This window comes from Pan paniscus, chromosome 7, assembly GCF_029289425.2.
Source record: "Pan paniscus chromosome 7, NHGRI_mPanPan1-v2.0_pri, whole genome shotgun sequence".
In the NCBI taxonomy this organism is placed as follows: Eukaryota; Metazoa; Chordata; class Mammalia; order Primates; family Hominidae; genus Pan; species Pan paniscus.
Window position 1 is genome coordinate 132,790,757 of NC_073256.2, and position 27,869 is coordinate 132,818,625.

Consider the following 27,869-nt stretch of genomic DNA (forward strand, 5'->3'; position numbering starts at 1 on the left):
TTTGGGCTCCAGGATAGGTGTTTAATTTTTTTTATTTATTCATGTTATTCATTTATTTATTTTTTAATTTTGAGATGGAGTCTCTCTCTGTTGCCCAGGCCGGAGTGCGATGGCACAATCTCGGCTCACTGCAACCTCTGCCTTCTAGGTTCAAGCGATTCTCCTGCCTCAGCCTCCGGAGTAGCTGGGACTACAGGCTAATTTTTGTATTTTTAGGAGAGACACCCAGCTAATTTTTGTATTTTTAGGAGAGACACCCAGCTAATTTTTGTATTTTTAGTAGAGACGGTGTTTCACCACATTGGCCAGGATGATCTCGGTCTCCTGGCCTCGTGATCTGCCCGCCTTGGCCTCCCAAAGTGCTGGGATTGCAGGCATGAAGGTGTTTAATTTTTAGTATCTTCTTCTGTGATATGAATTTAATCTTCTCTGGTTAATGACATTTCAGAAAAGGGTTGAAAAGCAACTGTGTTTCTCTTTGGTGTGTCTGGTTTCCAGGTAGATGAGAGAGCTTCAGAGAAGAGCATCATCCAGTGCTTTGGGAAAGAAAGGATTGACAAACAATGGCAGGGGTGGGAAAGGGGATCACAGAGACCTTGAGTCTGCTTCTTTAGTTTAACATGTCAAAGCACCATATTTCAGGGTATCATTTTCTGAGCCCCAGCATTCCCCGAACTGAAACATCCCTAGGAGTTTTACACACCAAAAGCTGAGTTGTTGGCCATAGAAAGAAAAATCCATGTAGTAGTTGTGTGACAAAGGATCTTAATAAATAAGTCTCTCATTCTTGGGAATAGGTGAGTCCAATTAAACAATTGTGTCTCATTTTGGAAGATGGCATTGCAGATGGGTTCTCAAGGCTAGGTCTCTACATATAATGCAGTCAAATAGGTCTTTAACAAGAGACATTTCTATAGAAACAGAAAAAAACCAAAAGTTAATGTTTCAACCAGCCTATAAGCTAGTTTCTTTAGAGTCTGAAGGGCAGTCAGCTAAGAAGGTTAGTGGCATTCTGGTAGATTTTTCTGGTTTGCACGTACAATGTTCGCCCATATATAATCTGTTGTGGTAATTTTTCCTTAAAGCCAATTTGACTACTTTAGGCAGCAGGAAAAGAGAAGTTTAATTTTTGTGATTCCAAGTCAGAAGGACAAGAGAAAAAAGAAATTAAAATGTTAGTTTTGAGATTCACAGTCAGGTATTAGAGGAAACCATAAAAAATAAAGATCCAGTTCAAATTGCATGTAAAGAATAAAATCTCAAAAACAATGAGCTGGAATCTAATAAGAGGTGTACTATAGGTTTTCTTGTGAAACATAACTATTCTCTCTCCAGTCCCCCATTTCTACTAAAGATCAATTTACTTGCAAAATAAGTTTTAATCTTATTATAATTCACCTGATTATTTGCATAAAGTGCTTCAAGAATAGTGATTTCTCATAAGGCTTTTTTTTTTTTTAAGTTGGCTTAGCTGGAATTTTTCACAAGGAATCTAAAATCAGACTTTTTAAAACAGCCTGTCAAGGTTAAGGAGCCAGGCCAAGGACTGTCATCAGACTGTGTCTAATACCTGTACGAGTTTGGTGAATACCCCTCTGCTTGAGGGACCCAAAATATCTTGAGGTTCTTGGACCTGCCAAGAAGTGACATCCTTTACCCACCTGTAAGGCAATTATGTGAACCATGTATTTAAGGTATCAGGACAGTTTCTCAAGGAGATTTCTGTCAACTCCAAAAAAGTCAAAGTCATTTCCTCAAAGGAGTCCCAACACTTCAGAGGTGTTCTTCTGCATAAAAGAAAACTGTTTAACTTACTTCTTCTCAAACTTATTTGAGCATATATATGTATATATATGCATATATATGTAATGTTAGATATATTATATGTACATGATACTATATCTATTATAATATTCTTCTGATCATGCAGTATAACAAAAGTATTCTGTTTAAAAAATATAAAATATTTGGGGTAATTCAATTTTAAGTCCATAGTATTTGGTTATCTTCTATTTCTTTTCTTAATTGTTCTTTGGTAACTTATCTCTACCACAATGAATTTTTAAATGAAGAGACTGATGGTTAAATATTCGATGGAGAAAGTGGTGTGCACACCAGTACAATGTTGAAAGAAGTAGCAAGAGCAAATAGCCTTGTCTTGTTTCTGATCTTAGTGGGGAAAGACTTCAGTCTTATTTTACCATTAATTATGATAAAAGCTATGGGTTTTCCATGGATGCCTTTTATAAGGTTGATGAAGTTGCCTTCTCTTTCTAGGTTTTGGAGTGTTTTTGTCATGAAGAAGTGACTAATATTGTCAAAAGCTTTTTGTGAATCTACTGAGATAATCACGTGAATTTTGCCCTTTATTCCGTTGAAGGTATTACATTCAATCTGATATGCTTTGGCTGTGTCCCCACCCAAATCTCATCTTGAATTCCCATGTATTGTGGGAGGGACCTGGTAAGAGGTCATTGAATCATAGGGGCAATTCTTTCTTGTGCTGTTCTTGTAATAGTGAATAAGTCTCATGAGGACTGATGGTTTTAAAAAGGGAAGTTTCCCCACACAAGCTCTCTCTTTGCCTGCTGTCATCCATGTAAGACGTGACTTGTTCCTCCTTGCCTTCCACCATGACTGTGAGGCCTCCCTAGCCACTTGGAACTGTAAGTCCATTAAACCTCTTTCTTTTGTAAATTGCCCAGTCTCGGGTATGTCTTTATCAGCAGTGTGGAAACAGATTAATACATAATCAAATACATTAAGTGTATTACATTGATTCATTTCTATATTTTGAACTACCACTGCATTTCTGAAATAAATCCTCCCTTGGTCGTAGTTGCAACAGACTCTTCACTGATCTGACTTCCTCCTATCTTGAATGCCATCTAGCTATCCTACTATTAGTGGTATCTTTGTAAAGTGAAAATATGATCTAGTCACATTCTTTGCTTAAACTTCATTTCTCTTTATTGCCTTTGATATAAATCCCAAAGTCAGCATGGCATTGGCTGCCCCTTGATGTTACCTACCAGGATCTCCAGCCTGATGACCCACCACTTCCACCCTCCAAACACTATGAACTACATGTCATTCTTAATCTACACAACATTTGTTTCCATGTTCATACCTCTGCACATTTCCACCTAGAATGGTTTTCGCCATCTCTGTCCAGTGAACTCTTAGTGATGTATCAAACCTGGTTTTAGTTGTATGCTCCTCCCAGAAGCTATTTTTGATATTCACTCCCCCAATATGGAATAAATTCCTGTCCTAAGTACTTGTCAGTTCATTTGAGTCATAGTATTTATTGTGCCAAATTAAGATGATTTTTTTTCTTTTTTGAGACAGAGTCTAACTCTGTTGCCCAGGCTGGAGTGCAGTGGCTTGATCTCAGCTCACTGCGACCTCTGCATCAGGGGTTCAAGTGATTCTCTTGCCTCAGCCTCCCCAGTAGCTGGGATTACAGGCGCCTGCCACCATGCCCGGCTAATTTTTGTATTTTTAGTAGAGATGAGGTTTCACCATGTTGGCCAAGTTGGTTACAAACTCCTGACCTCAAATGATCTACCCACCTCAGCCTCCCAAAGTGCTGGGATTACAGGCGTGAGCCACCGTGCCCGGCCTAAGATGATTTTTATATGTGGATGTTTCTGAAGTAGACTGAGCTCCTCATGGAAAGTATCATGTCCCAGCAATCTGTGTATTTCTGGTGCCTACGACAGGCCCAGACCATAAAATTTGTTGATGTTTACTACCTGACTGTATTAATATATACAATGGAAGAATGATTATACAGTTTACTTTGAAGATTTACAAAATCCCCATATATTTATCATCAATTTTATCACCTCCATGGGAATTCCCTGTAGCATTTACCACAATCCTAAGTGAGTATTTGTGGGTGATATATTTAACATTAAATCTCCCATGAAGGGGATAGTGTTTTGTTCACCACTATATCCCCAGAACTTAGCATAGTGTCTTTATATAAGAAGCCCTCAATAAATACTTGTTGAATGTACAAATGAATAAATGACCTACTAATGAAAAATTCTAATCAAAATTTCCTATTAATATATATCACACTCGAAGGAAGTAAAATATTAACCAATACCTTTATAGCAGTTTTTCCTCCACAGATTACTTGGCCTCAGAAGAGTTGAGGTTTCAAAATCACTTTTAGTTTGACCTGAAACTGGAATAATCTAATTTCCCATCATGCATTTGCTCTTCACATAGATAATGAATATAACTTACTTCATGTCCTGTTCTAAGATATTTGTCTAAGATATCTCTCAATTGTATGATATAGGTATAATTGCTGTGAGAATCATTGCCACCTTGAATATTTCTAGTTGGTGTCTCTTTTGAGCATGGGGTAAGACTGCACTTCTTTGACTTTGAACCGATCTGGCCAATGAATTTGAGTATAAGTGATGTAGGTCACTTCTGGATGAATACACTTGCTTGAGTGAGACCCTCCTGGGCTCTTTCTCCTCCAGCATAGCAACTGGCAACATCCAGATAGTGACTGCTATGTCCACGTATGTCCTTGAGCCAGACTGAAATGAAGCTGATTGCCCAGCCAATCTGAGATGAGCATGTAGTGTTAGCAAGAAACATCCTCTGTTTTTAATAAAATTAAGATGTGAGGGTTTTTACTGCAGCAGAATCCAGATCCTCATGATAGATCAAATTATCACCCCCATTTAGAGATGAGGAAACTGAGGTAGATAGTAGGCAACTGAATTGCTTCTGTCATATTACCAGTGAGCAGTAGAAGTGGGATTCCAGTCAGGCAATCCGCCCCCAGCATCTGCACTCTCACCCCTCTGCTGCACTGTTCTACACTGACATTAGCCATCTTCTGGCAGTGACACTTTTCCTCCTGCACAGAGAAACACACAGCTGCATGCATTCAAAATGAGAAGTGGATAATAATATAAAGAACCTGTTTAATAGGGCCAAACCTCAGAGAACCATTTTTCTCTCCTGATTGAGTACTCTGTCATTTTAATGGGACAATCATAGTTTCACAAATCATTTAGTTAAGACAATTTCTGGGATAATTACCTTGTCAGTTAAATTTAAAAATATTGAAATTAAGGTTGAAGTTGGAAAATTATTCACAGGTTTTCTTTCTCCTTGTTTTATAAAACCACCAGTAATATCCAGAAATACATGAATACTCTGATACTGTAAACCTGAGATCAAATGCAGTATAATCGATTTTTCACAGTGGTTAAAAAGGCCCATGGAGAAAAGCATGTTTCAGCTGACTACAGAGTCAGAGACTTATTATTATGATACAAAGTGACTTTAGTATATTTACCAAAGTAAATTATTCAATAAATTAGAACAAAATCCTTGATATTTTTAAATGACTCTTTTTGGTGCTTGTAACATTAATTCACATAAAGTGTTTATAATTAAATACTGAGCTTTTTACCATAGAAACAAATGGCAAGAAAGGACATTAAGCTGCTGGTGTCCTTACTTTCCCTGCAGTAGAGCAACATAACCTGTAAACCTTCAGGGAGAGCCTAGGGCTGCATGGTCTGATGCAGTAGCCATTAGCTACTTGAACTTATTTAATGTAAAGAAAATAAAAAAAAAGTTGCTCAGTCACATTAGCCACATTTCAAGCGTGGCTCTCACATAGGAAGGTAGACTATTTCAATACTACATGAGTGAAAAGATCGGTGTGTGCCAGGAAGTCCAGAGGAGGGGAATTTTCGGCACCCTATTCAGGGAAATCATGCTAAGAGGTAATTTCTGATCTTAGCCTCAGCACTTTAGTAATGAGAAAGATAGGCAAATAAATGTGGGGAGGGCATTCAAATCAGAGGAAACAGTACAAGTAATGATACAGATGTGAGAAGTCCTTGATGTGTTTGTGAAATTAGAACCAGCTTAGTTTTGCCTGGGAGTAATGAGTGATGAAGCTGTCAAGGTCAACGGGGGCCAGTCATTGAAGTCTTTCCTATGCAAAACCACTTGTGTTTTATTCTGTAAACTAAGCAGGAAGCATGAAGGTCTTGATGTAGGTGAATAGCAAGGTCAGATTTGCATTTTATAAAGTTCACGTGGAAGCTATGTAGAAGCTATTTCCAAGTCTGCCACGACAATGGGATGGCCATGCCCTGAAGAAAGATGCCTCAAATGGGGCGGAGCTAAGGGATGCAGAGAGTAGGTGGCAGATTAGAAAACTGCTTAGCAAGTAAAATGAGCAGGGCTTCTTCCAAGATTGGACACAGGGGTGAGAAAAAAGGAGACAGCTAGGAATGTTCCCTGGTTTTTATGATGCAGTAATGTTACCTAGTGACATAATTTATTATAGGAGAAGACATATAGTTTTCATGATACAGGTAATCAAAAATGTCTTTTGACAAACAAATCAATTTTTCATGAAAGAAATAGAAAATTATGTTTAAAAACTGACAAATAGCAAATTTCCCCCAGTCAATAAAACTTAAGGATTGTCTGTAAGTCATACTTTTTTTGTTGCCATATACAGATTGTAGACGGACTTCAGAAGGACTTTTCTTTAAAACATATCCATATCATTTCAACAGGGAAAGACATGTTACAGGATTTCTGTTGATTTTGAAGTAGCTAGTCTTAGTCCATCTGTGCTGCTGTAAGAAAATACTATAGACTGGGTGGCTATGATAGACATCTATTTCTCATAGCTCTGGCAGGCAGGAAGTCTAACATTAAGACACTGGCAGACTCAGTGTCTGGTGAGGGCCTACTTCCTGGTTCATCAATGGCCATCTTTTCTTTGGGTCCTTCCATGGTGGAAGGGTTGAAGCATCTCTCTTGGGTTTCTTTTATATGAGCATTTATCCCATTCATAGGGGCCCTGCCCTTATGACCTAATCACCTCCCAAGGACCCTACCATCTAATACTATTTCCTTGGGGGTTAGAATTTCGACATATGAATTGTGAAGGGGAATTTTTAGGCTTTAACAGCCCCCAAAATAAATAAATAAAGAACGGCCGGGTTGTTAAAGTTCAAAAATTCCCCTTCACAATTCATATGTTGAAATTCTAACCCCCAAGACGATAGTATTAGATGGTAGGGTCCTTGGGAGGTGATTAGGTCATAAGGGCAGGGCCCCTATGAATGGGATAAATGCTCATATAAAAGAGACCCAAGAGAAATGCCTCAACCCTTCCACCATGGAAGGACCCAAAGAAAAGGTGGCCATTGATGAACCAGGAAGTAGGCGGCACTATTCACAATAGCAAAGACTTGGAACCAACCCAGATGTCCAACAATGATAGACTGGATTAAGAAAATGTGGCACATATGCACCATGGAATACTATGCAGCCATAAAAAAGGATGAGTTCATGTCCTTTGTAGGGACATGGATGAAGCTGGAAACCATCATTCTCAGCAAACTATCGCAAGGACAAAAAACCAAACACCGCATATTCTCACTCATAGGTGGGAATTGAACAATGAGAACACTTGGACACAAGAAGGGGAACATCACACAATGGGGCCTGTCATGGGGTGGGAAGATGGGGGAGGGATAGCATTAGGAGATATACCTAATGCAAATGACGAGTTAATGGGTGCAGCACACCAACATGGCACATGTATACATATGTAACAAACCTGCACGTTGTGCACATGTACCCTGGAACTTAAAGTATTTAAAAAAAAAAAAAAGAACGGACTTGGATTTGGCAGTTTCTATTTTAGTGATATAGATTGTTCACCTGTATTTCCAGCCCTTCGTTAAATACAGCCAGTCCTTGAGCCTTCATGATTTAATCAATAAGTATTTATTCAGTGGCTAATATGTTTAAAATAATTTCAGTAAATACTAAGTTTTAAAAACAGAAAGCTACTCCTAGAGTTTCATTCTCAAAATAATTCCCAAAAGTTATTCTTTTGTTAAAACCTCTTTTCACAGTAAACATTTTCAGAGCTGTTAACAAATGATCTCATTGAATCTAAAAAAATGTTTACTGAATATGCACTATTACTGGATCCAGTGTTATAAATTAAGAACAAAGAAGAAATGAACTCTGTCCTTATTGATTGTAAGCAATAAAGTCATTCTAATATATGTTTACCTCCTCTTCCCTTCCCTGCCCTCTTCTGGTAGATATAAAAATGTTTTCTGAAATAGACCAAAGGCAAGTTGTTGGAGAAGAAATTCATCTACAAGTAGTATCTGTATCGTCAGTATCTTATTTTAAAAATAATGACTTGAATTATAGAGATAAATAATGGGTAGGGGAGTTATTCTGTTGTGATTTCCTAAAAATAAATCTAGTAAATATCCTTTGCCCAAAGGTGAATTTTTGGTACACTTCATGATATTTTGAAAGAGAAGGAAGCTATAGTGATTCATAAATCTTGAATGAGAGCAGAAAAGCTTCTTCAAAATGGAAAAAAAGACATTTATGTTTCCCTATAAATGTACTTTGAATATCCTAGCTTTTAAATCTTCATTTTTTTCCTCATTCTTATAGCTGAGCATATGCAAGAAGTAGTGATAATTTTTGAATAATCTGGTAATTTTATTGTGGTGAGTTTTATTTCAGTTATGTCTGGCAAATAAAATTCATTCACTATTTTCTTCAAAATAGTACATTCATGTTGTTTTATATAACTGTCATTCATGACACTTAGCAGTTTACAGGAAGAAGTAACTTTCATTTTTAGAAGTGAAAGCTATGGAAAGTTGCAAAAAGTTTAGTACTTTTTCAGATTCTTCTATATTTTATTAAGAAAAAAATCACCAAATTTGGAAATAAGGCAAAAACGCTGACCTTTGACCTTTCAATGTCATACTAAGCATCATCTAAAACATTTTTATCTTAAGGGATATTCTACTCTCTATAAGAATATACCTATTATATTTTATATCTCTGTAAAGTTATCTTGTAGAAAACTTTTCAGACACAGATGATCTTATGTCCATAGTGGAGGTAAACAGTTTCTATCTAGCAGTAACGATAATTCAAAAGATTAGGATCATTATTTCCCAGCAGGATATAAACTATCTTGCATCTAATTTAGCAATCTAATTTCTGTATTCTTTTGGAATCTTTCTCTTTTTTTTGTTTTGAACCAGCTTTGCCATGTTGCACGTTTCCTCATTAGTGGGTTAATTACAACTTTTCCATGAGCTCACTTTCCCTGTGAGAATTATATTGTTGCATTTATGTCGTTTTTATGTGAGAATTACATTTTTTCCATTTTGAGAGTTATGTTTCAACAATCTAAAAATTAAATAATGATCTAGTTATTTTATTTACCACCAAAACCACTGTGATGGTACACTATACATAAGGATACCATATATAAAGATGTAACCCCTGAGCAAGCGAATTTTTAGAAATGTTTATGGATAAGGCCAAATTGACTTAGTCATCTTAGGAAATAGGAGATTAATAGATGCCTAGAAGATGCAGTACTCAACTCTTTGTACAGAATAATCTGCATAGGACTCTTAAAGAGCCAGCATTGGCTCTTGAATTTATAGTAAGATAGTAACAGTTGAATTTATAGTAAGATAGTAAGACAGCATTGCTTGTTCTGGTTGTCTGCTTTTGTAAACTCTGTATATTTATTGACAAATGGCTGCTGGTTATATGATAACTGATTTGGCACAATGCAAAGTAACACCATTTATTTCTATTAAAAACAAATGTATAAACAAACATCTTTTGGGGGAAAACATAATGTAAAAAAAGAAAATAAAGAATCTCTTTGATGATTGCTTGAATCCTAGTTCATTACTGGTACTGAAAATTTTGATGTTATGAGACCTGTTGATAAAACTTTTCCAAGATTTCCATTATAATTGCCCCCTGAATAGAAGTCATCATGTTAAAACAACTTGTAAGATTGTGGCCTTTGTTGTTGTTGTTGTTGTTATTTTTCACGTCTTCCTCCCAGACCAAAGAAATTTAAAACATAATCCAAAGTATTAATGCTTATAATATTATTGATTTTTATTTTATCAGTCCATCTTAAAATGATCAATTATTGAAAATCATCATGAAAAGTGGTATGTGCCAATAAGCAGTACTATTTTTCGGTGGGTGTTTATACATTTAACAAATATTAAAATATATTTCTGTATGACATAATATCTTATGAGTTTAACTATCAACAGAGCTTCATTTTAGTGCTTGTCTTGAAAACATAAGTATTTGTTGACTATAAAACATTTTAGAGTTTGTTTTCAATGTTCAGTTGGTTGGAGCAGGAAGGCGAAATGGAGGAAGTTTTAGTGCTTTCATACTTGAGTTAGGGTGAGCACAGCTTGGGATGGAAACATTAAGGACGGGACTACTGTAAAAGACATGCTCATCTTTCTAATCAATTAAGGAAATGATAATTTATCTACCCTCAGTTCGTTAGAGTGAGGACATTTATTTGAATTAAAGGACATGCTCCTGGAAGTTGTGTTTGTACCAAGCTTTAGTTTAATAAAGTAATGTTTAAAATGCCCATGAAATGGATCAGCAAGAATCCAATGTCTTCAAAAGGGAATGACAATCCATTTCTTGGACACTAAATTTCTAGTGAGATAACAGTGCTTGAAAGCAAATTAGATGGCTTAGGCCACAAAGGCATTAAGTGAGAAAGGCTTCCCTAGGCTATTGCTGTGGACAACTTAACACCAAAGTAAAGCTTCACTGTTGTCTTTAAATATGGGACTGTCAGAGAAATCATCACCAGCTGGCACTAGTTCTGAAAAACAGATTTTTTTTTCTTTTTTTTTTTTTACTGCTTTTGAGAATATTGAAGTTTCAATTGCTGTCATGGGTCAGTAATGTAAGAATAACAGACAACATACCCGAATTGTGTTTTTCAGTTACAATAAACATTTGCCATTGACGATGAGGTGACTTATCTTCACTTCATGTTTACAAGCATGCAGAAAGTAAGATCGCTGGGTTACAATTTAAGGATTAACACATGATAGGAAAAACTACAGGAATTTCCTTCTCTAAAAATTATGTGGCTCATTGAGGTTCACTTGAATTAGGCTTTAAAGTTTTGATTTTAAATTTATTAGATATCTTTAGCACCTTCTTAGAAGTTACTACAACTAATAAAATAACAAAGGCTTTCCACTAAATATATTATCCCATTTTTGAAAGTATCAGTGGTAATAATACACATATTTCTCCAAAAATTCCGATGGAATTATATTAAGATAATGGGAAGATTTTCTGTCAAGAGTACTAAAATATTTAATTCAACAACTGAAGTTCAGAAAATACCCCTAAATGAGAAAACATTATAACAAAGCAATCTTATAACTTCATTGCCTGCACATCTGTGAAAACATCAAGTGTAGGTACAAAATTTAACTTTCTTTTGTGTCTTCTATTGCTCTTGCCCAGTTCTGAGTCCAGAATCAGTACTCAACAGACATGAATGAAGTCACTCAAAAAACCAACCACAAGGAGCACTCAGTAAAAACCTGCATTTTATAGGGTGCATCTTCAGGAATTTATAAGATGATATTAAGAGAAACTGGGAATACTATACTTCCTATGGTGGTCTTTATTAGCGCAGCAAAAGTGCCTGCTGTCTTTTTAAAAATATAAGAAAATGAGAAATAATATTTTGAAATAACTAAACAAAATGAATAGTTGGGGCAGATTTTTATAGAAGCAATTTTTAAAATGAGATTCAAATACCAGCTTTAGTCAAGTGAGAGTTTTTCAACTTTATCCAAATATTCAAATGCCGTTGGATATAAACAAACAGTGTCAACTTATTTATTGTATAAATTACCTAAGTTCTTAATGGAATACTTGGGGTTCTAAAAGGAGTAATAAACTGAACAGTAGTGGCACAATAAAAAATATTTTATCACAAAAACAGCTTTTGGAGATCCCACCATCACATCCATGCATATACCAACATCCCTGTCCATGCAGTCTGCTTTGGCAATTTTGGTTATGAACGTGAACTATTTCTTTCTTTTCTAAAGTCATCTTCTGCACTTGGGTCTTAGATCCTATCTTCTTTTACCTGTTCACCTATTAAAGAACATCACTCCCGCTATTTCATCCTCTCTCTTCTATTAGATTAATACAGTCCTCCCTACTGCATCATCCTCCTTAGCAAAGAAACATGTTCTTGTTTCACCCATACTAAATGAAAACAAAAAGAAGAACAAGAACTTTCTATTAATTCAACATCTCTTGCCAGTTATTACCTCATTTTTCTGGTCCCCTTTACAGCAAAGCTCCCCCAAATGTTTTCATACTTAGTTCTCCAATTCCTTCTTCCTACTCACTCTTAAATTTATTCTATCAGGCTCTCACACCCATTTCTCCACCAAAACTACTCTCATCAGTATCACTATTGACCAGGGCCAGCTTCGTGGGCATGCAATATTCTCTTCTTAGTTCACCCCACCCTCTGTAGTTGCACAGAGGCCATTCCTTACAATGGCCCTGAGTTTTGTTGAATGTCCTCTCACCATCTTGATATTCTTAATCCTTGAACAAGGGGACTTCAAACGTTCATTTTGCTATGGGCCCCACAAATTATATAGCTCCCTTTTCATATCAGTGACCTTCATGTTGCTAAAGCCAATGGCCAATCCACTACATGTATTTGCTATGGTTTGGATATTTGTCCCCTTCAAACCTCATGTTGAAATTTGATCCCCAAACACTGGTGGTGGGCCTGATGGGAAATGTTTGAATTATGGGGATGGGTCCCTCATGAACAGATTAATGCCCTCCTTTGAGGGTGAGTGAGATCTTACTTCATTAATTCCTACAAGAGAACACTGTTAGAATGAGCCTGGCACCTGCCCCTCTCTCTCTCTTATTTTCTCTCTTAGCATGTGATCTCTGCACACATTGGGCTCCCCTTTGCCTTCTGCCATGAGTGGAAGCAGGCTGAGGCCCTCACCAGATGCTGAGCAGATGCCAGCACCATGCTTCTTGTACATCTTGCATAACTGTGAGCTAAATAAACCTCTTCGCTTTATAAATTACCCAGTCTCAGGTATTCTTTTATAGCAACACAAAACAGACTAAGACAGTATCGTACTTGACTTATCAATAGCAGATTTTTTTAAGATAAATTACTCCCTCCTTCTTGATATAGTTCTGTTTACTTGGCTTCTAATATACTTTACTCCTTTTTCTTTCTATCTCAGAGACTCCCCTTCAGTTTTGTTGAGTCTCCTGGTTTCCCAGATTTACAAATTTGGACCCATTTTTCCTTCTATTTACTTCGCTAGATGATCTCAGCCAATCTCAGAGTTCTAAATACCATCTATAAGCTAATGATTAACTCCCAACTCCCTCTTCAGCTCCAACAGTCTACTTGACCTTTCTATTTGGATCTTAAATGTAGCATGCCCAAAATGTAACTCCTTTTCTTTCCTACACCAAATCTGATCTACCAATAATCTTCCCCTTTGTTTACAGCAGATACTCTTCCTGTTGCTCAGGCTAGAAATCTTGGAATAATTCTTGACCCTTCTGTTTTTTCACACCCCATATCCAGGCAATCTAGTTTGTTCTACATTCAAAATGTTATCTGAAATTTAAATTACTTTCTCTACTTCTCATCTCTTACAGAGATTACTGAATTAGCCTCCTCCCTGGTCTCCTGGCTTCTATCCTTGTCTCCTCACATCTCATGATTTACTTTAAGCATAGTAGGGAATGGTCCCATTAAAACATAAATCACGTAACACTCCTGTGCTGAAACACTAAATTACTCCCCTACTTCAGACAGAATAAAAGCTATAGTCTTTAAAGTGGCCTACAGTGTTTCTAAATGGTCTTGCTTCTTCCCACCTTGTCTCTGTGTGCATTTTAAAATACTTTTTCTTTCCTTTACCTGGCCACGCTGTATTGGTATTCTTGATATTCTTCCAATTTACTAGGTACACTCTTTCACCTTAGGACCTATTCTCTTTGTTCCCTCTTTTAAGTCTTGGCTCAAACGAAACCTACTGTTTAGCCTATTGAATATGGTTCCATTCACCCCACCTTGCCTTAATGCTACTTTATTTTTTCTCCAGAACATTTATCACGCTCTAACATGTAATGTTATTAATATATTTGCTTATTTTGTACATATGTTTATTGTCTGACTTTCTTCCATATAGCCAGGGGTTTGGCTCTGTTTTCTTTCGTTGATCTATCCCAAATGTCTGGACTAGAGCCCAGCACATAGTAAATACTCAATTAAAATCTGTTGACCAAATGGACATTGTTTAATGAAGCCTGGGTTTGTACTATATAGTATGACCAATGAATAACAAAATAACGGCAATGCTGATTTCACTAGAGGGAAAAAATCATCAAGGTAATTGTAAAAAACATAATTATAGAAAATATACCATCATGATGATAACAATTCATGCTTTGCAAAATCACCGCTATATATATATTCTTTTAAAGATACATCAATTACATTGAGTAGTACCTACTATGTAGAAAGAAAATATCTAAGGAAATTTAAGCTCTGAAGAAAATACTGTCAGTTCTATGTTATATTAACTTTAAAAACTAGTGTGTAATCATGGTGATGGCAGGCTTTGCTTTCACATCAGAGGTGGTACATGTTCTGAGAAAGTCTGTGATGTATTCATGGGTTTGGGTTCATAAATATCCCTGGGAAACTGCTTACAGTTTAGTGCTTGTGTAGTTTTAACTTGGAAATTAACTTTCTATTTATGGAAATAAGTAATTTCTATTATATTTGTTAATGTTTTCTGCTTGTCTTTATTAAGCAGTAAGTTGAGAGAAGAACCAGCTGTTGCTTCATGTAAGTATTTTATATAAATACTACATTTATGAAAGATGGTCTTAGGACTACTGACATCCTGAATACATTAGATAACAGTATTATAAAACTAGAAATAAGATTTCATTATAAAATTTCTTATTTTGTATACAAATTGTTTTTTAATTCATTAATATGATCAACTCTGACATGAAAAACCCCTTCCTTCTATCTATTGTTCTATTTAGTTTTCTATCCCTGGTATTTTCACTCTAAAATATGACTTGGAGAGGACTGACTATAAGGGCATCTTGGGCATTGGCAAATATTAATTCCAGCTACTTTTGATAGTTTTTGACATTTCTTTGTTCATGAAAGGGCAAATTTGTTCATATCAGTATGTTTTAAAAACAACACAACTGTACTTGAGGTTACAAAGATGAAGAACAGAAGTACAAAGTAATTTGTGATATGCTGAAAAATAGGATTTATTTCTCTTCTGTGCCAATGTTCTTAGTCTTGAGCAAATTTGGCTCTGAAGGAATCAGACAGGTGCTACAACCGTGATTCTGTTGGGCTTCCTGGTAGAGCTGGAGACAGACTGCAACCCAAGACAAAACCCAGAGGAAAAACAACTAACCTCAGCCATTTGCCCAATTTCCACCTTGCTAGTTATCAGAGTTCACTATTGTTTAAGCTCCAGGAGTCATACTATGGCAATCTACTGGTGGAATTTATTCTGAGCAAGTGTTTTGTTCAGCTTGCAGTATTAAAAAAAAAAAAAAGTAAGTAACTAACATTTAAAACTTAGGGAGATTTCATATAATAAAATTCCCTTTGTCCAGTTTTTATTAAAAACTGAAAATCTGGCAAACGGAAGTTAAGCATTCTCCCTTCACAAATGCTTAGGGCTGAAGAAAGACTACCTTTATACGTGTGGAATGAGCTCTCCAGTTCCCAAAGTCTCTACCCAGCTGGCTGTATCCATGGAGGCTACTTGCCTATTCCTTTGTGTCCTTGTATGTTCCTTTTCTGGACCCCTGCTCCGTCCACACAGAGATGGAAGATCCAGAGGTGAGAGCAGAGTGACAATGATGACTCACTCACTTCTCTCCCCGCATACAAGGGTAAATAGCTGATGGTTACATATTCCTCCTCTAATGGGGTTCTGACAGTCCTGGGTGAGATCATGTGTATTCTTTATCTGAAGGGTGGTCCTTGACACAAGAATCAAGTTCTACATAAGGAAGTATATCACATTAAATGTTATTATTACACTCTTATCTAGAGAACATTGCCTCCAGCTGCAAAGCAAGGGCATTGCCATTATGAAAGCCCCTCAAAGACTCTCTGCTATTTTCAAAACATGGAAAGAAAAAGGGAAAAAAGAAAAAAAATAATAATTAGAAGGATTTGTTCCTTAATTTGGGCTCCCAAAAATGAGAAATGAAGATTGTATAATGAGGGGAGATACTAATTATTTTAAACTCTCCAAGCAAATCTTCTGAAGCAATCAATTATTTATATACTTTATGTTCTGTCTTTTTGTATTTTTCCTTCTGGTTAAAAACATGCAGGTGAGTCTTGCCAACGTCCTTTCCTATCTGGATCTGTTCTGCCTCATTTCTCTTTCAAAGTCATCTTTCAGGGAACTTGCCCTGATTAATTTGATTTTAACCAAACAAACAAGATATTTGATATATTAATTTAAACTTTTTGAGATGATTCATTAGGAATTGCATCATATTCACATGAGTATACCGAATTCAAAGTTAAACTTCATAAGCAGGAGTTTTTACACATCGTAACATAATCATTACCCAATACTCAACACTCAATATTTGATACTCAATGAATGTTTTTGAAATAAACACAATTTTTATTGTTAATCTTTCTGAAGAAACTAGTATATATCTTTTTACACAAAATCTATCAATAAGAGATTGATTGGTTAAAGAAAAAAAGCAAAGCAAAACAAAACAAGTTGAGAGAATCCAGGCTTTATCAATGTAAGTAATAATTTTTTAGAATGGTGATTTGATTCCACCATTTCAATTCAGCAGAGCCTGTATATATATATATATATATATATATATATATATATATATATATATATATTACAATGATCTGTATTTCCTATTGCTAGAAGGATGAAAGTGAATCCATATAAACCATACCAACGCCGTTATGTGTAACTGGTGGTAAAACTTTATTATTCAAGTTTAGATGTAACAGACATCTTTGCTGCCTGAAGATTGTTTGCATAAGAAATACACCAAGAACATGTTTGTGAGTAGAAATGAACATGCACTATGAAAACAAAATAAAATAAAACGAAAAAATTTCATGTGTTGTAAGAACAGAACTATTATAGCCAACATTCTAGTATTCAAATCAGGACTACAAATTGAATTCTTTTTCTTAGCAACATGAAATCATTCCATATGAAAGACATTTTCTGCTGGTGAATATTGCTGTAAGTTAAATTTTACATTGGCATTTTGAGATGTTCCCCCCTCATGCCTCCCCCAAAATTTTCCATGTGGTTGTCAAATAGTCCACCCTAAGGAATTTGGCGTTTATTATTGTGATATTTGCCTTATTGGTAGCCATTAAGAAACTATGATTTTATCAGCCTAGTAATAGTTTTGCATCTTCATAGTCAACACTATTGGCTGCCTAGTTGATATTTACAGCTCATCTTTAAGAAAAATGACCCCAACCTTTCCTGGCCTTTGGGAACTGACAGTTTAAATAACCCCCTTGGCCACATAATAATACTTGGCACTCCTATGGTGCCTTTCAACCAAGGATCTCAAAGTGCTTTACAAACAAGTACTACATTACCATTATTATTATTAATAATATTATTAATATATATATTTTTCAATTTTACAGCTGAGGAACCTGAGGCACAAAAAGAAAAAGTGATATGCTGCAGTTCATATGTTGGAAAAAAAAAAAAAAAAAAACAACCAGGGGAAAACCAGAATTGAGTTTTGGGACTCTATGCTCTAGAAGGACAATTTTCTCTGATAAAAGCTAAACATTATTTCCACGGTAAAGTTATTCCTGCTTTTCTCTGGTGTAGGACAGAGTGAAGCTTACAGCTCTCCCTTTCCTTTCAAGAGAACACATGAATGTACATTGTCTAGTTTCTCACGTGTGGATTACTCTTGAATTTCACATTTTCTTCATCCCTGACTTGACATACTTCTGCCCTAGCATATTCCAGAAGTTCTAATTACTGCAATTAACTGGGATGCTTTCTAAGCAACTGCAGCACTATCAGGAACATGTGAGCCCACTGTCTATGACACAGTACTGAAAAACCAAAAGGAAGTGCTCTGCAAAGAATCCGTGCCTCTGCCCTTGGCCGTCTTTCTCTGGGAAAATAACACTGCCCTCCAAAGTCCCGACGGGCGTCCTTCTATCTTCTTCTCATTTGCAGTTGCCTGCTGATAGAATTCCACCTAACAGTACCTACCTTTGATTAGAATATTTAGTTTGATACTCAGGTTGCATTTCAATTCCTCAATTTTCTCTTGTGCCTTGGACAGTCAGCAAGCTTTCACCTTACTGGCTCACCAAAGATGCCTTGATCTTTTTTTCTTTTTTTTTTTTTGCCATGGCTCTCAAACCAAAGACAGTAGCTAAAGCTGACCTCCTCTCAACTTAAGGCAAAAGGCTGGCAGACAGCACAGAAGCAGACCACCAGCTTCTTTACTCCACATTTCCACCACTGGATGGCAGATATTCCCCCTCTAGCAATGCATTAATTTTATTTACTAAACAGGGCAGCAGTTCACAGGTCTCAAGACCGGTCACTTTGTGATGTTTTGCAGCCACACAACAGGAGGCTAATAATTATTTTAATAGCCATACTGAGACTCTTCAGTTTATTAAGAAAAATGTATTTCCTCAGGCATTTAAAAATATATATACATTTAATATTTTTGGAGCTGTATTTGCATTGGATCATAATAGATTATGTGCACATGTGCAATTATAAACATAATGTGCTACCACAGGCTTCAACAAAGAGCTGTTAAAGATACTTTTTTCCCTTCTCATTAATATTACCTTAGAAAAGAATCCCCATGCTTGTTTTCTAAAAATCTACCTTCACTAAAACAGAACAGTTTAGAACAGAACATCACTATCTTAAAAGTTGATTAAAAAAAATCTCAATATGTCATGTAGAGAGAATTGGGCATACTCTTTTCCTTTTGAACTACAGAGTTATCAATTAGAGCTCTGTCCTTTTCTCATATACTTGGAGTCATGTAGTGTCTCTCTCAATCCACAACGTTCTGAGATGGGTTGGCTCTTTATGATTTTTCTATCCCAAACAACAGAATGAATACAGAGGTGAGTGATGAGAGAAAGAGTGAGAAAAGGAAGAATGAGAACGCATGAGCTGGTCCTGGCCTAAAGTTTGATCCAAAGCTCAATTTAGAATATAGACAAATAATTTTAAAATATTTTCAGTTTTTAAATGGCACACAATTTTAGCTGGCACATCGTTTTCATCACGGGGGAAGCCTTTTCCAAGAGAGAAAATTCCTAAATCATCATGAAATTCCTCATTAAAAAAAGTTCCGTACCATAATAGCTCGTTTAAAATCACAATTTAAGATAAAATAATTCAGAAATCTTAAATTAAAAAAATAAATTTTATAATATATCTTGAGAGATGGAATAAAGGCTTTAATATGTCAAAAAAGGAGTGTTTAGTGTTATAATAAATTTTTGTCTCTTTCAAAAAAGCCCAACCTCTTCTCCACCAAAATATGTATAATAATGAAAGCAAAAAATGAAAATAAAATTATCAATAATAAAGAAGTATGGAATAAGATCTATCGTGTCAACGCTATCCAAAAATATTCTACTAAAAAGTAGACTGACCATAAATATTCCAAGAATAGTGATATGTATTTTCCAATGCTAGTCGTTACTACTATGTCTGTCTGAGAAAAAAAAAAAATTGAATGAAAATAAAAAGGCATACATGCCAAAAATAAAGAATCTATTTGTGTCCGACACACTAGAGAAATTGCTTAATGAGTAGTTTTGCCCAAAAAGTAATACTTGTCATATTGCCCAAGTTAACCAAACTTCTGGTGTTTTGCTGATTTAAGCAGTCCGCACAGATAATGTTGCTTAAGGATTGCCATGATGCATTCTGTTATTCTTTTTACTAAGAAAATTAAATATTGTTGTTTGGGGGAATCTCCTCTCTTTTTTAGATCTTTAATTGTCACCTCTCAAGTCTGGCTATACATTTTGAGATGCATCCATCAAAATTCCTAAGGAAGATAAATTACATCACATAATTTGAATGTCAAAGCTCCTCATTCCACTTCTTTATTTCAGTTTATGTGAATATTAGAGCTACGCGACAGGTGAGATCAGAATAAGGCCCGTTAACAATGAAACTGAAGCAGAGGACTTAGTCCTGATTACTGTCTCTTGCTTTCTCTTTTCTCTTTTTTTAATATGCAAACAAAAAAATGCAAGAATGGAAATGACAACACAACATCAGAAAGACATTTTTTTAACTTCATTCGCTACAACAGTCACGAACTGGTTGAACTCTACCTGCCATCCAACTTTAAGAAACGAAGACCCGGCACTGTGAAAAAGAAACAAAACCCAAACAAAACAATGATACAAAGCAACTGCGAATTAATGTAAAAATGGAGTGCAAATGCGACTACAGAATGCAATAAAAACATCAGCGTTGCAGATTCCAGCAACACTTATCAAAATAATTTCTGAAATGTTTCATATGAAACATAGACAAAGCAATAAAAAGAGGATATATGTTTATCGTCTTAAGCATAACAATGTGAGTTAAGAGCTTAAAAATTAAAAAAAAAAAAGTACTTGGAATGAATAGTGCTACCCTTTTTTTCCTAAGTAGGCATAAAAATATTTTCATTTCCTTCTTGTTTTCCATACCATTATAGCAAGAACTTTCATTTGTTTCATGTTACCGTTTACAACTTTAATGCACACACACACACACACAAAAGGATATCTACTGCAATAGAAATAGTTGCTTCATTACCTTGTTTGCTACATTTGCAAATGTAAACAGCTAGGCAGAGCCAGAACTGACTCTAATGCATGATGGAATATCTTTGTTGCATACGTACACTGTAGAAAATAATTATTCAATATGTCAGGCACCATTATTTGAAATGTAATACATTAATATTTACTAGAAAAATAAGTTTTTTTTTTCCTATTTGTTCTCCCAACTTCTTTAATGAAATAAGTTAATCTGACAGTGCATCCAGTAGCTTGTAATATCTTCTACATCTCCGTGGCAAAAAATAAACTACTGGTTGGGACAATATAATGCAAATTATTAAAGTCAGTCCTTGTACATACATCCTTGTAGCAAGCATTGAGGCTCGACTAACAGCACCTTTAACCAATTATTTAATGTTCAGTTATTTAGCCCTATTTCCCTGAGCAGTTATGCTGAGGAGCTTTCCCTTCATGGATAGTTTTTACAAAGCCTTAAGTATTAAAAGTTCTATGAGGACATACTTCTAAGAATCCTATTTAATGCTACTTAACTAAATCTGTATACATTTAATGAAGGGATTGGCTGGTACATATACCAACTGTCAGTCTGTGGTAACGTAACCTTAGACGCTGCCTGACCACAAAGTTTGGAAATTATATTTAACCAAAAGAAAATAAATAAATACAGCAGGTTACCTTGTGAAGAAATGCCATGTGTTCTAAACAAATTAAACCCATGGTCTGACATTTGTATCCATCTATGCTTTTGAATTGAGGGGATTCCTTTAGTTATAATGTGCCAAGTGAGATTAGTAACCAACAGGAGGCTTAGAAAAGCAAATCCATACTGGTTCATCACACACAAGAAAGAAATACCTGGCTAAAATGAAATCACTACAGAAGCATCGAGGACATTGTTTTTTAAAATGGGTACATGTGTGGACAAAATGAATCTAAACCGCAAACAAAAGGACTACTGAGTATTTGAACATCTAAAGGACAAAAATATCAGAGAGGGTGTGCATGTGTATGTACAGGCAGGGCTGGCTAAAAACAGCGTGCCACCATCTGTCATGTTTCTTGCTGCACTCTAACCAAGCCTAACCACAGCTCGCATTTCTAGGTCAAAATCTGAAACATGGCCAATGAGAGAAGACTAAATTGAGAGGGCGCCATTTTTCTTTCATTGCCCTGGACCTTCAATTTCTCCTCCTCTGCCTAGGGTTTCATGATCATTATAAATTTAGGCAACAATTTATGGGTTTTGGAACAAATGGTCCAATGGCCAGTCCAGTACTGCTTTAGTATAATAATATGTAAAACCTTTCAAATTCTAGACAGTTTTGGTCTCTTTCTTTATAAATATATTAATTCTAGTCTGGTGATATCTCTTATGGATTATTTCCCCAGTACATATTAGCCGAGATGGTTTTGACTTAACAGGTTTTAAAAAGTGATTGTTTACCATCTTCCATTCTTTCTCATTGACCATTTATCTCACTTTTTAATCTTGGTAACCTACTCATCAAAAGAAAGAATAATAAAAGAAGGGAATTTCATGTTGGATAAGGCAGGCTCTATGAAGTATTTTTTTAATAGGTCTTCATAAGACATTACAAGCTATTGAATTCCCATCAAGAAAACCTATTTCTATTTAATTGTGCTAAGTGCTAAGGTTTTACTCTTTAGGTTTTCCATTTTTTTCCACTTGTGCATTGTTCCTATGCAGGCCCCTCTGGATATGTGTTGTGAAGTCATATTTGTCCGTGCAAAGATGCTGGCATATGCTGCACTGGAAAGGTCCACTGTCACCATGGCAACTCATATGCAAAGCATACATCACTTCATCCAGAAAGACAATGCCACAGTGCACACATTTTGTTGAAAGTTCATCTTGAGTACTTCTATCAACTTTCTCTGTTTTTACTACATTCAAGGGACCTTCATTTTTTACATTTGGTGGTGCCTTCGTTTTCTCCTTGGAGGCACCGTTTGCAGTTGGCCCAGGTCTGGAATGCTTGATCGCCAAATCTAGAGGAATGTCATTGTCTGATCCAACAGCTGAAAAATGAGGAGGCAGATTGAAGGTGGGATAAGGCACATAGTTTTGGCAAGGATTTGGTAGGCCAGGCACGTGACTCAAGTAGTGCGGATTCCCAGGAACGGAGAGCTTATATTTACTCCAGAACCGCAGCCAATCAGCTTCACTCTGGAAGTCATTATGTACAAAGGGAAGTCCAAAAAGTGGGTACTGGTACTTTTCAATAGGGCTGCCTGGTGGTGAATAATTTGGGTGTTTCGCAGGTCTCATGTACTTTTCTATAGGACTGCCTCTCTCAGAACTTCCTTTCCCTTCAGATACGGATGAACTATTTCCTGGATCTCCAGTACTTTCCTGAGGACTTTTTATCTGAATGTGCAAAGGTTGCATCCTTTTGTGAATATCCAGAGTTTGGCTGACCAGGACTGGCTGCTGAGCAGAATGGCTTTTAGTCAATGAACCCTGGGCTTCGTATTTACTTAGGCTGGGGAGCGGAATTTCTCTCTGGTGACTTTCAGTTAGATGATCTTCTGACCTCCTCTCTAACGGGCTTCCATTGACTTGCTCCTCATTGCTGCCCCTCTGCTGTTTGTTGAGCTGCTCAGCCTGAAGTGCCTCTGGGTTAAGGCGCTTTCTTGTTCTCCTCCTAATAATCTGCTCACCGTTGTTTTGTTTAATGATGTTTAAAGGCCTGGGAGTCTGCAGAGAACACATACAATACATAAAAGGAAAACATTAAAAAATACATTAAAATGCATTAAAAATTCCTCACAAATATAAACCATGCTTAAGTTCAAAGCAGGGATAGGCTTTCTGCTGTAGACTTACTAAATCTCCTCCTTTTGCCCTAAGCAGGATCAGAGGAAGTAACCAAAGTGCACTATTTTAGCCTAATTAAATCATGTCCATCTTTGCAGGGGGGACTGAAAACTTTAATCTACTTGAAAATAACCTTTCCAAATGCAACAGATTTTGAGATTGCATCATTTAGTGATGAAACTGTGTAGAAAGTCACTTGAAGAGATGTGATTTTTCTGAATTTTTTTTTCAATTTTTGAGTTGTGCACTAAAATGCCAGCATATAAGAGTAACACAGGAGATACATATTGATAACAGTGGAAAAATTACACATTGCTATAGACAGAATAAGTTTATATGTTGAAGCCCTAAACCACAGTGTGACTGTATCTGGAGACAGGGTCCTTAGTAGGAAATTAAAGTTAAATGAGGTTGTTAAGGGTGGGGCCCTAATCCAATGGGGCCTTATGAGAAGAAGAGAAAGAGATCTCTCTCCACTATGTGAGGGCACAGATAGAAGGTGGCTTAGTAAGGAAGACAGCCCTCCTCAGAATCCAACTATGCTGGAACCCGATCTCAGATTTCTAGCCTTCAGAATGTGAAAACATAAATTTCGGCTGTTTAAAGCTGCTCAGTTTATGGTATTTTGTTATGGAAACCTAAGCAACAAATACATGCGTGCTTCTAAATAATTGCAAATGTGGATATAAAATATTAATATCAGAGCATAAATAATCAAAGATAAACTGACAGAATTGTGAGGAAAGATATCAGGTCATCAAAGCAATATAGAGGGATTTTTTTTTTCTTCTCATTTCTACTTCTCTCTCATTAATAATATTTTATATTTGTGATGTAAGATTTTACTTGTTAATAGTGAAGCATTAGTTTTGTGTTGAAAATCTAAATTCATGTGTAGCTTTGGTTTAAATATCTGATCTGTCATTCTACTCTTTACTTAAAGTAAGTGCTAACTTTCATTCAGCTTAAGTATTTTGTTTAGCTTAAACGTTACATGATTGGTATTTATGGACATGTTCAACAGGTATTTATATAATATGACTTAAATCCATGGATAAGACTATAATAAAAACTTTACTTGCAGTTGGAGCTCTTTGATGTATAAAATCAAAGGAATCAGTTTGATAAATTAATGCGTATTTATAGGTTAAAAATTTAGAGTAATCTTTAAATGGGCTAAAGTCTGATTTTTCTAAAAGATTACTGAAATCAGAAAATAATTTCCACATAAAACATGACTATAAATATAAATATAATTTATAAATTTAACTTTATAAATTACACATTATGTGTATATAATGTATAATTTTATAAATTATAAAATTTTAAATATAAACAAATATTCATAAACATGTTATAATAATATAAATATAATATAAATTAAAAAAAACATAAATATAAGTGTAATTTGTAAATTATTCCTAGAAGTGATACACTTGAATGAAAGGGAGTACCTCTTATATCTTAAATAAGTACAACTATAAATCCTTTTTGGAACATTTCTGTTGTTACAAACATACTTCCAAGTGAAGAAAGATAACATAGTTGTTATGGACAATTCATTGTTAGTTTAAGAAAGAAAATGCAACATAGCTTAGTTATGCCATGTGCATTTCTTTTGCTCAGAATATCCAGGTTTACAAAGAGTTCATATTAGCATTATAAACATATGCATTATTTAATCTATACACTGTAAAGAAACCTGAAATTTGCATAAATTCCTTTTTTAAACTGTCATAACTTTTGTGTCAGTTTTTGACATGAAATGTGAACATAACCTTTATGTATTTCAATGTATGGTTTTTTAAAAAGCCTGAAAACTGAAAACATCTTACCTCTGGAGAGATGAATATTAAAATAATTTTTAGAAAATAGTTTAGTTTATATCTCAGTGGTTAAGTTACCATAATCTGGCAGAGCAGTATTTTAATTAATTTTTGCCCTATGATTGGCCAGACTTCAATTAAAATCATTAATGTCAGTTCCCATTAAATAGAAACTTATTGCTATGCTTAAATGGTGGAGGTTAAAAAAAATAAGTTGGTATGTGGTGGGGGGTGGAATCTTTCTACTTGCTACATGCTAATAACTAAGGTTTTTACAGTTTACTGCCAATTAGTAGTGTTAGCAGCATGCATTTTGTCCATATATGAGAACATTTTGTCTAAAAGTGTATTCCCCGTAGCCATAATGTATTCACTGGCTTGCGCTAAGAGCTATGGTAAAACGCCAAACGAAATGAAAAAGGCACAGGGAAATAAATTTTTGTTTACTAAATGGGGGATGCCTATTTTAAAGTCAGCTCCTGTCAGCAGATGAACTTGCTAAACTAAAAAAAAAATCCTTCAGTAAGTCAAATCCATATTCAGATGGAGGATTTGTGAGTTTTAATTTTATTACAGAATTCTAACTAAAATTTGAGGAAAAGTAATTCAAAGAACCTCCGTGAGCCAAAGCCAGCTGGAGATCTTAAAAGACAAAGTATCTTTGCACCTTACTCTACCCTGGTGTGTGTGCTATTCAGAACTTCAGATACCTCATTGAAATACCCACTGAAGGCCCTGGGGAGATTCATGTGATATTCTCTGATCCTAATTCAGTTCAGAACTGTCCTTCCGAATGTGCCCCTCCAGCCCCTAAAGCGGTCAAGATAACACTTGTGAATTCCGAAGGTAAACTAGAAAACACGAATTCTTTCCCTGACTTATATTTTATACTGAACATGACCGAGTCCTTTTTCATTTTTTAAAACGTTTTGCATATTTCTGAAACTTCTAAAAATTTTCTCCTTTTTACCTAAAATAATTTCATTGAATTCTGATAACCATTAGTTCAACTATCTGCTGTGAAGTTCCCAGAAATCAATCATTTTCCTCTTTTATATCAAAAGAAGCATAATGCATTACTAATGACCTCAAACCTATCTCCCCATCACATCTAAGCCCCCTTCACCATAAATCACATGTGCACTCAAAGTGACTGTATTAAACAACCCTGCAGGGGCAGGCACTGCAAGCCAGGGAACGGGACTTATCACACCACAGACCAGGCCAACACTGCTTTATAAAGCTTTTCCTGAAAGAGTGGAACAAGTTCTTACCGAGTGAAGCTTCTGGTAGAGGCCACACGCGTTGCATACATATCCGCCATTTGCATTCTTTCGCCAGAGAGAGGTCTTTGTGGTCAGGCAATTGGCACAAAAAACACCGGAGCCTCTACGCCTCTGAAACAGGGGAAAAAAACCAAGGTCAGAGGTGAGTCACATGATCAGTGGAGTTAGACCAAATCAACCCAGGAGTTTTGTCTTTAAACTAGCAACAATGACAGTATAAAACCACACTGCCCATAATGAGGTCAGGTTCAATTGTGTTTAATAGGCACCACTGATTTTCATTATAATTAACCCTACAGTGATGGATGAGGTGTGTGGAACACCAAAGCCTTTTCACAGAAACAGCTTTAACTTTTTGAACTTTGGGTTTTATGGCTTTAATGATGGCTCCTAAATGCTGAACCCTAAAATATACCTTTTAAAAGTGTCAAAACATACGTCAAAAAGACAGAACATGGCAATATGTTTAATACACTTTGGAAAGGAGGAGCACATGCTACCTGAGCTTTAAAATATAGTCAAGTTTGGAATAAATGTAAATCATTTAAAATTAAACTTGATTTGTGTGTTTTTGTATGTCATTCATGTAACGTAAGTATTACGAGAATATAAGACACTCAATTCTGGTCTTTCATTTGCAATTGTAAAATCTGAAAGATTCCTCTATTCCTCAAACGTGAGAGGGTTTGTAGAAACTTCAGCCAATTAAAAGTACAGTATTACTAATGAGAACCCTTATGAGGTGCCCACTTAAGTTAGGCAACATAGACCCTTCAATGGCTATTTATTTATTTTATTTGACTTAGACTTGGAAATCACAAGGGTTTCCAAATACAAATTGATTCTAGTGGCCTGAGTTTTGTAATCAACAGGTTCAAAATAACCTAAGAATATTTAAAACTAGATAATTAGTATTGCTTGTTCCATTCTTGCTATCAAGTAATGATTCCATTAAACTTCTCACTTAAACAAAAGTCAGGCTGTGTTTGTAGGCACAAATACTAACAGGCAGGAAATGGAATTCTCTTGCTGAAAAAAAAAAAGAAAAAAAAAGACAGCCTGAATTGCAGTTCAGCTCTCCTTTCTCTAGGAAGCAAAGCCTT

The 27,869-nt window shown here is 35.6% G+C and overlaps 1 protein-coding gene across 8 annotated transcripts in view; it reads right to left on the minus strand.

The window, feature by feature from the left end:
• Positions 1-11,969: 11,969 nt before the first annotated feature.
• Positions 11,970-27,869, minus strand: part of TRPS1 (transcriptional repressor GATA binding 1) — a 266,411-nt gene continuing 250,511 nt past the window's right edge. For all 8 annotated transcript variants that reach the window (XM_055116869.2, XM_034966516.3, XM_063606878.1 and 5 more), the window contains 2 exons: positions 26,755-26,877; positions 11,970-23,534 (listed from right to left, as the gene is read on the minus strand). In XM_055116869.2, the coding sequence (XP_054972844.1) occupies positions 22,473-23,534; positions 26,755-26,877 (1,185 nt within the window). In that variant the 3' untranslated portion in view covers positions 11,970-22,472. The remainder of the gene's footprint in view (positions 23,535-26,754; positions 26,878-27,869) is intronic.